The sequence below is a fragment of the Enhydra lutris genome, unplaced genomic scaffold, assembly GCF_002288905.1.
Source record: "Enhydra lutris kenyoni isolate GAN:26980312 unplaced genomic scaffold, ASM228890v2 scaffoldscaffold12, whole genome shotgun sequence".
In the NCBI taxonomy this organism is placed as follows: Eukaryota; Metazoa; Chordata; class Mammalia; order Carnivora; family Mustelidae; genus Enhydra; species Enhydra lutris.
Genome location: NW_019154096.1, coordinates 79760880 through 79776512, shown reverse-complemented (window position 1 = coordinate 79776512; position 15633 = coordinate 79760880). Strand labels below are relative to the sequence as shown.

At 54.7% G+C, this 15633-nt stretch overlaps 1 protein-coding gene across 1 annotated transcript in view; it reads right to left on the bottom strand.

Annotated features, from left to right (window-relative positions):
- LOC111144887 (protein phosphatase 2 regulatory subunit Bdelta) overlaps window positions 1-14246 on the bottom strand; it is a 46351-nt gene extending 32105 nt beyond the window's left edge. The window contains exons 1-2 of the mRNA XM_022499470.1: window positions 14232-14246; window positions 14029-14121 (exon numbers count right to left, since the gene is read on the bottom strand). Of these exons, the coding sequence (XP_022355178.1) occupies window positions 14029-14121; window positions 14232-14238 (100 nt within the window). The 5' untranslated portion in view covers window positions 14239-14246. The remainder of the gene's footprint in view (window positions 1-14028; window positions 14122-14231) is intronic.
- Between the last annotated feature and the right edge of the window lie 1387 nt (window positions 14247-15633).

Below are 15633 nucleotides of genomic sequence, written 5' to 3'. Positions count from 1 at the left end.
TCAAAATAACACCAGCATTTTTCACAGAGCTAGCACAAATAATCCTAAAATTTAGCAGTCCATCGCCTTAACCACTCGGCCACCTCGTCACGGTATTCCTAAAATTTATATGGAACCACAAAGGACCTTGAAGAGCCAGAGCAATCTTGAAAAACAAAACCGGAGGTATCACAATCCCAGACTTCAAGGTAAATCACAAAGAGGTAGTCATCAAAACAGAATGGTACTGGCGTAAGAACAGACACAGAGATCAGTGCAACAGCACAGAAAACCCAGAATTAAACCTACAACTATATGGTCAATTCATCTTCAACAAAGGAGGAACGAACATCCGATGGGAAAAAGTCTCTTCAACAAATGGTGCTGGAAAACTGGTCACATGCGTAAGAATGAAACCAGACCACTTCCTTACACCACAGAAAAATTGATTCAAAATGGATTAACGGCCTAAATGTGAGACCTGGAACCATAAAGATCCTGGAAGAGACCACAGGCAGTAATCTCTCTGACACCTGCTACAGCAACTCTCTAGTTATGTCTCCTGAGGCACAGGAAACAAAAGCAGAAATAAGCGACTGAGACTCCATCAAAGTGAAAAGCTTCTGCCCAGCAGAGGAAACAGCCAACAGAACTAAAAGGCAGCCTGCGGAATGGAAGAAGGTATCTGCAAGGGTCTCATCAGATGAAGGACTAGTATCCAAAATACATAAAGAACTTAACTCAACACCCTAAAACACCAAACAATCCAAATTAAAATATGGGCGTAAAATTCGAGCAGACGTTTCTCCAAAGACGTCCAGATGACCCACAGCCACAGGAAAGATGCTCAACATCACTGCCACAGGCAAACGCACATCAAAACCACAATGACACGTCACCGCACACCTGTCACAATGGCTAAAATCAACAACCTTTAAGATACAACAACAAGAAGGACAGGGAGAAAAGGGAAACTTCGTGCCCTGCAGGTGGGAATACCAGCCGGTGCAGTTGCTGTGGACAACAGTCCGGAGGCTCCTCAAACAGTGAACGACAGAGCCACCTACCACCCAGGAATCGCACTACTGGGCACTTACCCCCAAATACAGAAACACTAGTTTAAAGAGTATGCATGCACCCCAATGTTTATAGCAGCATTACCTACAACAGCCAAAGTCCATCCACAGATGAACAGATAAAGGAGATGTGACAGATGTATGATGGGATATTACTCAGCCACCAAAAAGAATGAAATCTTGCTACTGACAACAATGTGGATGGAGCCAGAGAGTATCATGCTGAGCAAAATAGTTCAGTCAGAGAAGGACACGTACCACATGATCTCACTCATACGTGGAATGTAAGAGACAAAGCAAACCAGCAAAGGAAAAGCAGAGAGAGGCAAACCGAAGAAACAGACTCTTTTTTTTTTTTAAGATTTTATTTATTTGAGAGAGAGAGAGAGCATGAAAGGGGCGAGGGGCAGAGGGAGAAGCCGGCTCCATGATGAGCAGAGGGCTTGATGTGGGACTTGATCCTGGGACTCCAGGATCATGACCTGAGCCGAAGGCAGTTGCTTAACCTACTGAGACACCCAGGCGCCCAAGAAACAGACTCTTCACTATAGAGAACTGATGGTTACCAACAGGAGGTGTTGCGGTGGGGGGCGGGGTAAGTGAAAAAGGTGATGGGGATTAAAAGAAATAAACTTGGGAGCACCTAGGTGGCTCAGCTGGTTACGCAACGAACTCCTGATTTTGCCTCAGGTCATGATCTCAGGGTGGATGAGATCAAGGCCCGTGTCAGGCTCTGCACTGGGCATGGAGCCTGCTTAAGATTCCCTTTCCCTTTCTCTACAGAAATATTAAATAAAAAGAAATTAGAATATAACATAGGAATCTAATACAGATGTCAATTAAAAAAAAAAAAATCATCACCACCTCGGGTGCCTGGGTGGCTCAGTCGGTTAAGTGTCTGCCTTCTGCTCAGGTCATGATCCCGGAAGTCCTGCATCAGGCTCCCTGCTGGGCTACGAGTCTGCTTCTCCCTCTCCCTCTGCTACTCCTCACCCCCTCCATGTTCTCTCTCAAATAAATCAAATCTAAAAAAATCCCAAAACACAAAAGAGCCACCACCACCACGACAAAAACCAAACAGAAAAAACACAGTCCTCAAAAAACAAGGTCCAAATCGATGATAGCCGGAGTGCTCTGTATTTCTCTTTGGATCAGATGACATGAAAAGACGCAGCCCCAGGAGCCAGTTCTCAAGACACAGATAGGATCTCTGCAAGCCAGCCGGCCCCTCCACCAGGACCCCGCAGGCCCTCATGGCCAGCAACCCCAAAGGGAACAGTGGATGGATTTCTAAATAACCAATTTATATGATTACTACTTTACCTACGGACACACTTCACCCTGAGCAGTAAAAAAAAAAAAACAAAAAAACAGAACGTCCCAAGTGGTTAATTTCATAATTAAAGTCAATTCTTCCTTTTACTACTGAATTCCACTGTTCCTTTGTGAACAGTAAGTAAGCTGAGAACAGTTAAACTTTCTCATTCTCTCAAATTTCCAGTTGCAATCAGGATTACTACCTGAACTTAACTGGGCTTTGTGGCAAAAGAGTATTTTTGGTAGGGGCGCCTGGGTGGCTCAGTGGGTTAAGTATTTGCCTTCAGCTCAGGTCAGGAAGCTGAGGTCCTGGGACTGAGCCCCCCCCCAATCCGGCTCTGCTCAGCAGGAAGCCTGCTTCTCCTTCTCCCTCTGCCCTCTCGGTGGTACTCATGCTCTCGCAGGAGGATTTTTGGTAACTGCTGCTCCTACCCAGACTATGTCTGACATTTCCCAGGACTTCAACAAGGGACAGACACATCCTTTCTGGGACCACAGAGTCGAAACCTAAGAAACGTGATGTCTAACACTCAGTCCGATCACGGAGGTCTGGCGAGCGCGCTGGGAAACCAGCAGCAGGAGCGGGGCTGGGGCGGCTACGGTAATCTTCGCTCGATGAGAAGCTGCAGAAGGTGAGCCGTGCGTCTGATCTGGTACAAATCCGTAAGTGGGGACAGCCTAGATGCCAACTTCATGGCAAAAGCTGCCGCTGGTGAGGGAAGGGGATGAGGCAGGTAGTTAGGTTCTAATGGGGTATCTGGAGGTCATGAATGGGCAAGGTCAGAGGCCTGTCCCGGAAGACCGCGCATGAAGCTGGGTCAAATCAGAAAGGCCCAAGATGGTGGGCGCCGGCACAGGACCTCTGCCCAAACAAGGAGAAAAGGTGCAAACCTCCTTCCAAGAAATCCCTACCCCAAGTGATGTATACTCCTCCCCCTAGTTAACCTGTCCTTAAAAGACAGAAAGCCGAGACCCATAAGTCGCACAGCCCCCTCTCCCTAGAGCTCCTGGCTCTCCCACCTCCAGAGTGCGTTTTCCCTTTAACAGACTTCCCCGCTTGTGCGGCTCTCCTCCCGATCTGCTGCGCTGCATCTGCCTTTGAATTCCTTCTCAGGACAAGACCAAGAACCCTTGGCAACTCCTTTGGGACAGGCTGGGATGAGACACCACAGCCCAGGGTCTCCCCAGTTTACTTGGCAACAGAGACAGGGGCTAGCAATGTGACTGGGCATTAACGAAAAGGATTTCAATTTGAACTGTGACTTTTTTTTTTAAGATTTTATTTATTTGACAGAGAGCGAGCACAAGCAGGGGAAGCAGCACGCAAAGGGAGAGGGAGAAGCTGACACCCCGCTCAGCAGAGAGCCCAACATGGGACCCTGGAATCATAACCCGAGTTGAAGGCAGACACTTAACTGAACCACTCAGGTGCCCCTGTAACTTTTACTTCTTAAAAAAATCTGAAACAATTTAAGACCAGATATTAAAAGCATGACTATTTATTATTATTGTATCACACTAAAACATGTACGTATGTTATTTTGTTTAAAGCGGACTTACAGGGTTTATCAAAATGTGAGGTATTCTCCTACATGCAAGGTGTGTCCTGGAAACGAAGACGTCATAACGTTTCTCCAGAGCACGCAGGTGGATGGTCGATTGCCAGCAGCGAAACAAAGCCGGATGTAACCCCTGCTTTACGAAGTTCGGTGTGCTTACCGACGCACTGATACGGAAAAGGCAAGGAAAACCCCCCAATCTTCAGTAATTATTAGCTGGATTGTTGTCTGGCTTTGTTTTATAGCAAGTTAACGGTACCAGTGCTTTCTAACGGGTGTGCTTTTATGAGTATCTATTTTGCCATTTGCGATGCTGGAAGCAGAACCGTGAAAAGTCAGCGGCAGGGTCTTGGGGTCCGCACACAGTGAGGGCGGCCCGTCACAGCAGCAAGGGGCGCTCTCCCGGGTTCAGTTCTTAGAGGGCTACTCTTTTCCTTTCCTTAATGGCCGTTTTCTCCTTATCACTACAAAATACAATGCATCCTTGGTGCAGAACATCTAACAATACAGACGCATCCAGCATAAAAGCAGACGTCTTTGTAAATGTGAGCCCCCCTCTCCACAGGCCCCACTGTGACCCGCTGGGCAGGTCGTCTCCACGCCTACGTGTTTACAATACACTGTTTTACAGCCCAGTGCTATTCTGTGAGCTGTCTTTTTTTTTTAAATTTTTTTATATTACATACACACACACATATGTTGTATTTTATTATTTGAGAGAGAGAGCATGCGTGTGCGCGCACACACACACACAAACCATGAGAGGTGGGAGGACCTGAGGGAGAAGCAGGCTGCCTGCTGAGCGGGGAGCCGGATGCAGGACTCCATCCTGGGACTCCAGGATCATGACCTGAGTTGAAGGCAGTGGCTTCACCAACTGAGCCCCCCAGGCACCCCAAGCTCCTGTTTTTAACCTCGTGCCCCAGACTGCTCTCTGACAGGCACGGACCCCGTTAATGCACAATACGGCGTTACCAGAATACTTTTAATCACTTCACCACCTTTGGGCATCCCAGCGTCTCCGGATGTCTGCCTGCCGCACAGCGCGACTCTGTAAACACGCGGCCCGGCAGCGCTGCGAGCTCCGGCACGCAGAATCACGGGGCTGTAGCCTGGCTCTGAGTGTGACGGACACAAATGCTGAACTGCCCTCCAGAAGACGAGCGACACTCCCCAGAAATGTCAACCAAAAGTCACGTCTCACCACTCCTCTAAACTTTTTTTGCTCAATACCATTTCTTGGATGATTTATATTAACTCTTTCATGTGCCCCTTTTAAAAAATGAATTACATGCTAACAGATAAGGCTAAAGATGAAGACCTCTCATCTGCTCTTTTCACCCCAAATTTCCCAATTATCATCTGGGAACTTGCTACCTTTGGGGCAAGAATAAGGACTCACTGAGAACTCACAATGCATTAAGACGTGTCCCGTACGCCCACACTGTGCTCAGCACTGCACAAAACATAGGAAAAGATAAATGCACTTACACCCCCGCATCCCCATTTTAGTTGTGGTTTTCTGATGGATGGAGATCGAACAGGCCACAGTGTGTTCCATGCTCTGAGCCCGAAGTCCTGTCCAGGGCTACTGTTTCCAGGGCTGGTCCCTGCCTCTGAGCTCCCAACTCCAGCTTCTACTTACATTCAGCAAATGAGCCGCCCTCCCTGTCCCACTCACCGTCCCCCGTCTACGCCATGACTGACTCACAGACAGATCTGACTTTTTCCTTGATTTCCAACAGCAGCAACAGCAACAGCAACAACAAAAAAAATCCCTTTGTAAAAGATACACGTTTAGCACACTTAACCGAACTCTGGGCAGGAGAGCATATGAACTATGGGGCAGAAGAATTAAAATTCAAGGTTTATAATAAAAAATACTTAGAGGTTAATATTCATATTGTATAAAAAGCTTTTAAAAGTTAATTTTTAAAAAGCTCAGGAGAAAACTGGAGTAATGATGTGCTCTAACAACTCACAGCAGAAACGAATCGTCAATAAAAGCGCTAACTGGTAAGGAAGCACGAATTACAGCACTAGATCTGCTGCAAAGACTGCTAACTGGAAAAGCCTGATGTCCTCAGCCAGTGGGTGGGGTAAGGAAGCTTCGCGGAAGGAGTAGGTTGTTATGGCCTTTGGGAGGGCAATTTGGCAGCCCCGAGAGGTAAATGACCGGCTTTGCCAGTGCGTCCACTCCTAGGAATCCAGCCACGTAAACGCCTGCCTGGGCGGGTGGGTGAGCAGACTATTTACCGTGGCGTCTTTAGTGACCGCAAAACCTGGAAACCACCAGTGAGACTAGTTAGATGAGATAATCCGTAACACGTGACAGCACGCAGCCACCAAAGGGACCACCCGGAGCTATGCAGCAGGACAGCGCGGTGAGAACTCTTTCAGCGCGGGCCCTGGACTCCCAGCACCTGACCGGATGCATCCTGACGCCAGCGCCCACGAGCTCTGTGCCCTTGGGCGAAGCGACTTAATCTTCCCGAAGGTCCACTTTCTCTTTATCCAACAAAAGCAGCTTCTATCTCAAGGGGTGGCTCCAACAGTCAAGGGTCACGTACACACACAGCTGAGCAGAAAGCCTGGGTCACTGTGAAACCTCAAGGCAGCTGCAAGACAGTATTTACCCCAGGATCCACGCTGTGTGAGACAAAAATAAAACTGCTTACATACAGCAAGTTTTCAAATAAAAACGAATAATTAGACGGGTAAGCAATGGTCTAAAAATACACACACACTGTTAAGAACAGTTACTTCTGGGGAGGATTCCTGGAGAGCGGTGAAGAGGACACTTCGCTTTTACTCTTTATACGCCCGCATCATGTGCTTTTCTTTAAATACTGAACTCGGGGCTCAGTGGGTTAAGCCTCTGCCTTCGGCTCAGGTCATGGTCTCAGGGTCGTGGGATCGAGCCCCGCATCGGGCTCTCTGCTCAGCGGGGAGCCTGCTTCCCCCTTTGCCTGCCTCTTTGCCTACTTGATTTCTGTCAAATAAACACATAAATGTTAAAAACACACATGCATACTGAGCTCTCTGGTTTTACACTGAGACAGAAACGTAAATCCAGAGAGGATGAGGAAGGACTGCTGGTCCTGAAATCTGCCCTCTTGTCCCACTGCTCAGCGGGCTCTGCGGACCCCCGCGTCCCCGAGAACCTTCCAGAGGTCCCAGAGGTCAAAATTACCTTCCTAGTGACGCGCCGCCGGCCGCACGGACGAACAAGGGCACGGGCGGGGGAAAGTGCGAGCCCTTCGCTCCCAGCACGGCAGCAGCAGCACGGCCGGGCGGCGCACGCAGGCACGCGCACACGGACGCACGCACGCAGGCACGCGCATACGGACACGCGCGCACGGACACACGCACGCACGCGCGCACGGACACGCGCACACGGACACACGCACGCAGGCGCGCCAGTCTCACCTAGGACCGTGCGGATGCACAGCCGGACGCATCAGTTTGGCCGGGCGCGCGTGTCCCGACGATCGCTGCGGTGAAACGGCCGCCGCTCCGCCTGCAAGCGCCGAGCTGGGCTGGAGGAGAAGCACGTGCTGGGGTCGGGCCGGGCGCTGCCCGAGCGGAGCGCGCGTTTCCTCCGCAGGACAACGCACCAGCGGCAGCGGCTCCGACGGGCCTCGCAGATGCTCCGGCCCGCGCGGGCTGCCGACCTTCGCGTGCCCGCTTGCAGGAGGACCTGGACTGCGGGGCGCTTGTGTCTGCTCCGCCGCCCCGACCGCTCCCGACAGACGACTCTGCGACGAAGCCCGTGTGGCGGTAACGCGCGACCCGCTCCGACCTTCTGCGGCGAGACGCCCGGCACGGAGACGCGAACAGCCCGGCGCCGGAGCTGGGAGCCCGCGAGCGAGAACCGGCTCAGCACGGGAGGGAGACAGCGGGCTCCGGCGCGCGCGGCTCGAGCTCACGACAGCGGCGGTCCCAGCGCACCACCGAACCCGGGACGCCGTCATCCGCCGGGCTGGGCCGCGCTGCTACGGACCGGCCTCCATGGAACGGCTGTTCACTCCTTCCTCTTCCTGCCGACCCTGGGCGAGAGGCCAGATTTTCCCCGCAGACCTCAGCGAGGTGGCTGCGAGAGACCCCACTCCCCGCCGCCGTCTGCCGACCCCGCCTGAGGGTCCACAGAGTGTGAAACAAGGCCCGTCTTCTCACTAGGTCTTTTGCTTGTTTGAGAAAGTTGTTTTTCATGGAAGATGTCTTGTTCCCATGTATCAGACTCGTTACTACTTTAAAGTGAAATAATAAATACCTTAACTTCCTCCGTTTTAATTCAAATACAGGAAACAGCGACAGACAAAACCCACACAAACAAAAGCGCTCTGATCCTCCCGGGGCCAAAGGCTCAAGAAGCAGTTTGCGCACCGGGGCGGGCCGAGGGCACCGGGCTCCGCTGTCGGCACAGTGCTGCGGGCCAGCCTCCGCGGCGTCCGCCGGCCACCCAGGCAGAGCTGAGCTCAGTAGCAGCACGAGACTGCCTGGCCTGCAAAGTCTAAAATACTGACTACTTGGCCCTTCACAAAAACACCCCTGGAGACCTCTGACTTCGAGTAAGCCCCATTTCCAGCTTTTATTCCTGCAGTAACTTCCTGCTGGCCTCCATTCTTCCCCCTTCACCAACCATTCTCCGAGGGCCAGAGTGACCTCCCTAAAAAAAGGTAAAACTGGTATCACTCTTCTGCTTGGAATCTTAAAGGCCTGCACTCAGGATCACTTGAAGGTACAATCAGAAGTCCTCAGCATGGTGATCCAAGGCTGTTACTGGGCACTTTGGCCACTCAGCCCCTCAACTCAACAGGGCCACTACCCTCTCTGCTGAAAGACCGGCCAAACATTCTGTTTCCCAGAATGCACCATGCTCTCTCCAATCTCCTCTCCAAGCCTCCTCCATCTGGAACATTCTTCACCTCTTCCCTTTGCACACCCTGCCACACCCGGATTTCCTCACCTTCACTTCCCACCCAAGTCTGCGTGCGAGGCGCTTCAAGCACGTTCCCTCTACTCCCTCTGCTCTCAGGAGGGTGTCTGTCTCACCAGAGGGTTTCTCGAGGCAGGAACAGGGTTCCTCTAATCCAACACCCACACCAGCTGCCCTTGAGGACATAGTTGTGAACTTTCAGATGAGCTAAGCTGAAAGCAGCGCCCTGTAACACCCTTCCTTTTCTTTAGTTGGCTCCTGGAAGCAACACAGAGTAAGTTCTTCCGTGCAAAAGTGTCTCTTAGGACAACATTCCCACAGTTACCAGTTACCGCGTGTGCCTGTTTACCAGAGCTTTCCCTGCATTTGTGTGGAATCTTCCTAACAACCTGTCACCGCCATAGGGAACAGTACCCCGGCTGTACAGATGAAAAACCACATGGTAAGTAACCTCTCAAGTTAACACAAAGCTAGTAAGACAATCGAAATGGGATTTGCCTTTCCATATCCTGAGTAACAAGTTAAAGAGACAAGACTAACCCATGCACTAAAACTGGGGAGAGAAAGCAGACGGTGGAAGGACTGGTAGGGTGTGGAAGGTAGGCAGGAAACACGAAGAAAATTCTTGGCTGGGAAAGAAACAAGAGCAAGGGTCACAGAGTATGAGGAAAGAAGTACTAGCAAGAAAGGAACCCTGAGTAATAATACAAGAGCCAAGTGGTTAGGCCTAACTGAAGGGATCTAAGAAGAATGAAGAGACTGGGGGGAAATCAGGGGAAAAAAAAATCAAGAAACTGTGATTTTTAGGTCTAAGAATAGCTACAACCAAACCCAAACACCCTAAAATACATGAGAATTAATTAACAGTCATACCTAGCACTCAAACTTTACAGGAAACAAAAGCACTGCAGATTGTTTAATCTTGACAAAAATAAATTTTTTTAAAAAAATTAAAGACTTTATGTCTTTATTTGAGAGAGAGAACTCGCATGGGAGGCAGAGGGAGCAGACTCCATGCTGAGCAGGGAGCTGGACTCAACCAGGGCTCCATCCCTGGACTCTGAGGCCATGACCTGAGCTGAAAGCAGATGCCCAATCAGCTGAGCCACCCAGAGGCTCCCTGACAAAAATCTTTTGATATCTATTCTAGATAATTGAGCTGAGGTTCAGAACAGGCCTTCACACCTGATAAATGGGAGACATGAACTAAACCCAGAATTTCCCAACAAAACTTTTTTCCCCCCTAAGGTTTTATTTATTTTAGAGAGAGAACAAGCAGGGAGAGCAGCAGGCAGAGAGAGAGAGAGAGGGAGAAGTAGCCTCCCCACTGAGCAGGGAGCCCCATGTGGGGCTCAATCCTGGACCCTGGGATCATGACCTTAGTCAAAGGCAGACGCTTAACCAACTGAGCCACCCAGGCATCCCAAAACAAGACCTTTAAAATCAAGGAATAAAAAAAAAAAATGAGGAGTACGGTTTAATATTACCGTAAATCTCATACTTACATCTGATTATATAACTACAGTTAGCCCAGGTTCTTGAACATGCAGCCTGATTTCAGAAGCATTACAATGTAGCTGTGCTCCTAAGTATGTGAAATGCCTTAACCTTAAGAAAACCACAAGGACAATCTCCCCATGAAACTCTCTTCTAAATTAAACAGCAAGAATGTTAGTAAGTAGATCGTTTTCTTGTTTCATGGCTTCCCCCCACAAGATGCTTTCCTGGAGAACTTTTAGGATGGCACAGATACAAATACAAAGTAAATGGGAACCCTACAATGGAATGTAGACAATGTATCAGATTAGAATACTTCAAACAGCCAGACACAGGTCCCATCACAATTAAAAAAAAAAAAAAAAATCAATGATAAATACTACTGAGTGTTCACTTGCTATATACAGGAAAAAAAAAAAGAAAAGAAAAGAAACCCACAACACTAAAAATAATATGATTTTTGCATTCACAAATACTGGATTTCACAGATTGTAGGGAGCACAGGTTCTTACATGTTAACATTTCTGAAATCAGATGTAGCTCAAATTTATGAAACACAGTATCTGCTTAATATTGATACCCAAATGCCCTTAGTTTTTGTTTCTTTCTCCAACTTCAAGGTTTTCCTTTAATAATATATCTACATAAACCCTTTTAGAAAAGCTGGACCATATCACTGAGATACCCATAGAATTTATACAACTCCCCAGACTTAAGCTGGAGTTACAGATTAACATTTAGTATTATCCTTTTAGAAAAAGATTAATGTCAAATTCAAGACCGTAGACCAGATCACGGATTAAGAAACAGATTAAAACAAAACCATCAAGTAAAAAGTCAAGACATGTAAAATTACTGATGACGAACCAGCGGTCATCAGGCTACACAAAAAGCTATAAAACCAGGTCATAGGTGGTTACAAAGCCCTCCTCCAGCCCTCCCCACAGCTTTTCTGGAAAAACAATCCATGGGCAGAGGCAGCAGGACCCAAAGCTTTCCTGGAAGAAGTGAGTACAATCACGCTTTAAGTAACTCACAGAATTACTGCCTCGTCGGCTGGGTGCACAGGGGTTCCAGGCTCTCCCCGTCAAACCATCTTTGTGACATCTGCTCTTTGATGGCCATGCTTTAACCCTTGTTCCTAACCTGGGAGAGACACCTGCTCTCAAGGCATCTCATTTTCATTTGCTTTCCTACAACTCTGGCCAGTGAGCGCTCTCATGCACTCTCAAAGGAGCCATCCCCAGGCTGGCAGCCACATCCCACCTCGAGGGCCGCAGCAGTGCTGCCTCCGGAGCCAGCCAGGCTGGCTTCAAACCTTGGCTCTGACCTTACAGCGGCTGCTGACCAAGTTAATGGCCCTCTGTGCCTGGGCTTCTGCATCTAGAACTGGGAAGAACAGTCCCTCCCTCCTAGGGCCGTGTGACCGGGAACTAACAGATGCAGGTAACAGAGCCACGTCTGCAGCAGTGAGCACTCGCTGTCTGTTGGTAGCAGCACTGCAGACTGGGTCCTCTACAAGGTGTGTGTGTGTGGGGGGGCACTCAGCCTTCCAGCTGGATGAGACACACTAGCAAAGGACTACAGTATCATATGGCATCTGTAAACATCATCTGTTCAGTGCAAGTCGCCCAAGGAAAGGGCGTAGGGCTTAGGGACTGGGCAGTGGTGACTGAGCAGCACACACGGAGATCTGCACGGACACCCAACAGCTTCCGCACAGCGCTCACTGCCTGGAGCATAAGGATTTGAAGGCACAAGCTAACAAACCACTTCCCTTTTCACTTCCTTTTGGAAGCCTCGCCCGGTTTTTAGTCTCGATTCTTGCTTTCCTGGGCAGAGAAGTTCACCTTGCGCAGCTGCGGAGGGTGGGGACTACAGCCGCTAGCAGCAAGCTGCCGGGGGAGGAGCAGGGACGGTCTCTCCCGCACCTTGTCACCAGCAGGAAAACAACCAGGTTCCCTCCAAGCCCAGCTCCAATCCTACTTGCAAGCAACGAGAAATCCTGACGGTGCTATGCTAACCTGGCCCCTGCGTAAGCAAAACCCCGCTCTTGGAAAAGAAAAAGCCGTCACGTTTCCACGGCTCCGCACGGTTATGATTCGAGTCCCCCAAACTATCAGTTTCAAAAACAACAAAGAAATCACAAGCCTCAGCCCACTGCACGCACGGCCTTAGCACTGAGTCCGGAACTGCCTGGCGCCACCAGGTGCTGCCCTCGCCAAGTGCGGACGGGGCCCCCGCCTGCGCCTCAGCCATGGTCTCGGGAGGCAGAAAGACGTCCACTGTGCGCGGGTCCAGGGGCGCTCCTCCACGGAGAGCTCAGACCCGGGCAAACGCATCGCGAGCCGCAAACCTCCACCAAGACACGGAAGCACACGCCAGCGCACGAGAAGCTCCTTCAGATCACCGCACCTTCCACCTCCCGCCAACGTTTCCCCACCACGGCCGAGCTCGGTACCGGCTTCTCCGCTCCGCTTGTCCCCACCACCCCGGGCTGCTGCCGTTCCGTGTCCTCTACCCACGACTTCTCCGGCAACGACGCAACTGCACGGACGCGGCCGCAACCCGGCGACGGACACGAGGGGCGTCCGGGCGCGCGCCCCGCCTGAGCACCGCGGCCGGAGCCCCGGTGGATGACAGAGAACGCTCGCGCATGCAGCCGCCGGAAGACGCCCGAGTAACGACCACAAAGAAACCTTCCAGAAACAGCAAACTTGCACGTCCGTGCAAAACCGCGAGGTCGGGACGGACAAGCGCAGAGAGTTCCCATCGGCTCCACTCGGCGAACAGTCACGTCGGCGCGGACCCCGCGCTCGGAGCGCCACGCCCGCCCCGGCACGCGGCACTTCGTCGGTCCGTCCGTGCGTCCGTGCGCCCAGGCGTGCGCGGAGAGGGGGCACCGCCGGCGGGACGGGCTCTCCCGGGGACAGCGGACGCAGCGCGAACGCGCAGCTCGCACGAGCGCGGGGGTAACCCCGTGTTTGCGCCCAAACCTCCGCTCGCACCAGCCGCTCCGACGCCGCTGCGTGTTTACCGATCTGCGCGCGCTCCGTCTCGGGGGATCTGCGGGGGTCGCCCTGCCAGGGGCGGCGGGGACGCCGCTGAGCGCTCCAGGGACCCGGCGCGCGGGAGCACGGCAGACGGGGCCTCACGGGCCGCTCCCGCCGACACGCCGGCCCCGGGTCCCGCAGGGCTGCGGTCCGGGGAAGCAGCGCGCGGGGTCCGCGAGCTCGGAAGGCGTCGCGCGTCGGAGGCCCGAGGGCAGCGCCCGCCCCGCGAGCCGAGCGGCGGCCGTCGGAGCCGCAGAGAGCGCCGCACCCGGCCCGGCGGCCCGCCACTCCCGCCGCCCGCCCCGAGCCCCGAGCCCCGCTTCCCGCCGCTCCGCCCGCCGCTCCGCCCGCCGCTCCGCCCGCAGCCCGGCCGAACGCAGGCGGCGGCCACCCGCGCGGGGAGGAGCCGGGACGCGCCGCCAGCAGAGCCCGCCGCAGGCCCGGTGACCTTGGCTCCCTTACATAACCCTCGGGCCGCCCCCGGGCCGGCGGCCGGGCCCCGCGCCCTCCCCGCGAGCGGACGCCGCGCCGGCCCGGGCTGCAGGCTTCCCGGGGCCGCGGCCGGGAGGAGGGGAGCGCGCCGCCCCCGCCCAGGTGCGCGGCCTTACCTTCCGCCACGTCCTCGTCGACGGCCCCCTTGACCTGCGAGAAGCACCACTGCAAGTCGTTGCCGCCCGCGGGGCAGCCGCCGCCTCCGGCCCCTGCGGACACACACCGGGCGCGTCAGGGCCCCGCGCCCGCCGCGCCCGCGCCCACGCCCGCGCCCCCCGCCCGCAGCCCAGCGCCCGCCTCGCCCCGCGCGGGCGCTCACCTGCCATGGCCGGCCGGCGGGCGGGCGGGCAGGCGGGCGCCGAGGCGGCGGCGCACGAAGGAGGCGGCCGCCGCGCTACTGCCGCCCGAGCACCTCAGCCCGGCCGCCGCCGCCGCCGCCGCCGCCGCGGCTGCCGGGGAGGGATTTTTTTCCCCTTTTCAAAATGGCGCCCAATGCCCGTCGCCCCGCTCGATGACGTCATCCCCCTCCGCCTCCTCCGCAGGCCCGGGCGGGGGCGGGGCCGCCGGGAGGCTCCCCTGCGTGGGCGGGGCGGGGAGGGGCGCGGCCGCGGGGGCTGCCGGGGGCTGCGGGCGTGCCGACCGCGCCTGCGCAAGCCGCCTCCTGCTGCGCCACGCCCCCCAGCCCGTGCCGGCGCCACTCCGAACCGGACCCGGGCGTCCAGAGCGGCTGGGTTACAGGGGGTCGGGGCGGGCGCGTCCTTGGAGGCCCGTCGCTAGGCTGCCGCTCACCGCCCGCCTCTGTCGCAGAGTCCTGGAGGGCTGGAGGCAGCCCCCGCCCCAGCGCGAGCCGGGCCCGCCCCCAGTCTAATCCGGGGCCAATGGGAACGCGGCTCGTGGGCGGAGCAGCCAATGGAGGGCGCACTCGGAGGGTGGCGGGCGGAACCCCGGGCCCGGGCCCCGGCCGCACCTGCGCGCGCCGCACCTGCGCGCGCCGCACCTGCGCGCGCCGCACCTGCGCGCGCCGCACCTGCGCGCGTGCTCCCGGTGCGCCTGCTGGCGGGACGGTGGGTGCCCCTCCAGCTCGGGCAGAGCCCTCGCGGTTCCGAGTCCCCGTTGGGCCGCAGCGCCGCTCAGAGCCCACGCGGTCCGCCAGGGTGTTAGTGCCGCGGTTCTTTGCGCCCCCGGGACGCCGCCTTAGGGCACTTTTGGCGTCTCGGCACGACGGGACTCATTGTTCCTTCTTTCGTGGGCGTCTCGCTCTGGGCGTGTGGACGGATTGTCTGAAACCGCACCTTCTTCCCGTGACACGGTGAATGTGGCAGTGACCGCATCACACCACTGGAAGCCGACCGTTCCCCATCGGGAGCATTTCCCACCCCGCACGTACCAACTGGCCGCTCCCGCTGCGGGCCCCGCGCTGCGCACGGTCTCCAGGACGCGGACGTCCACGGAGCGAACCAGCCCTGTGCTCGTGGAGCTTCCACGTCTCCGGGGGACCGACGGCGACAGAGAGAAGAACCAAGGTGTGTAGTGAGTCAGGTGGGCTGGAGAGGAAAGTGAAGCGGGGGAGGAGGGATGGGAGCGTAGCAGTAGGTGGTGGGAGAAGACCTCGGGAAGAGGAGGGAGTGACCCGTGGGGCCACGTGCAGAAGGTTGTGCCTGGGAGGGGATGGGCTCCACACGAGACGGGAGGCCACGGGGTGGCGAGCAGAGGGCGGCGGT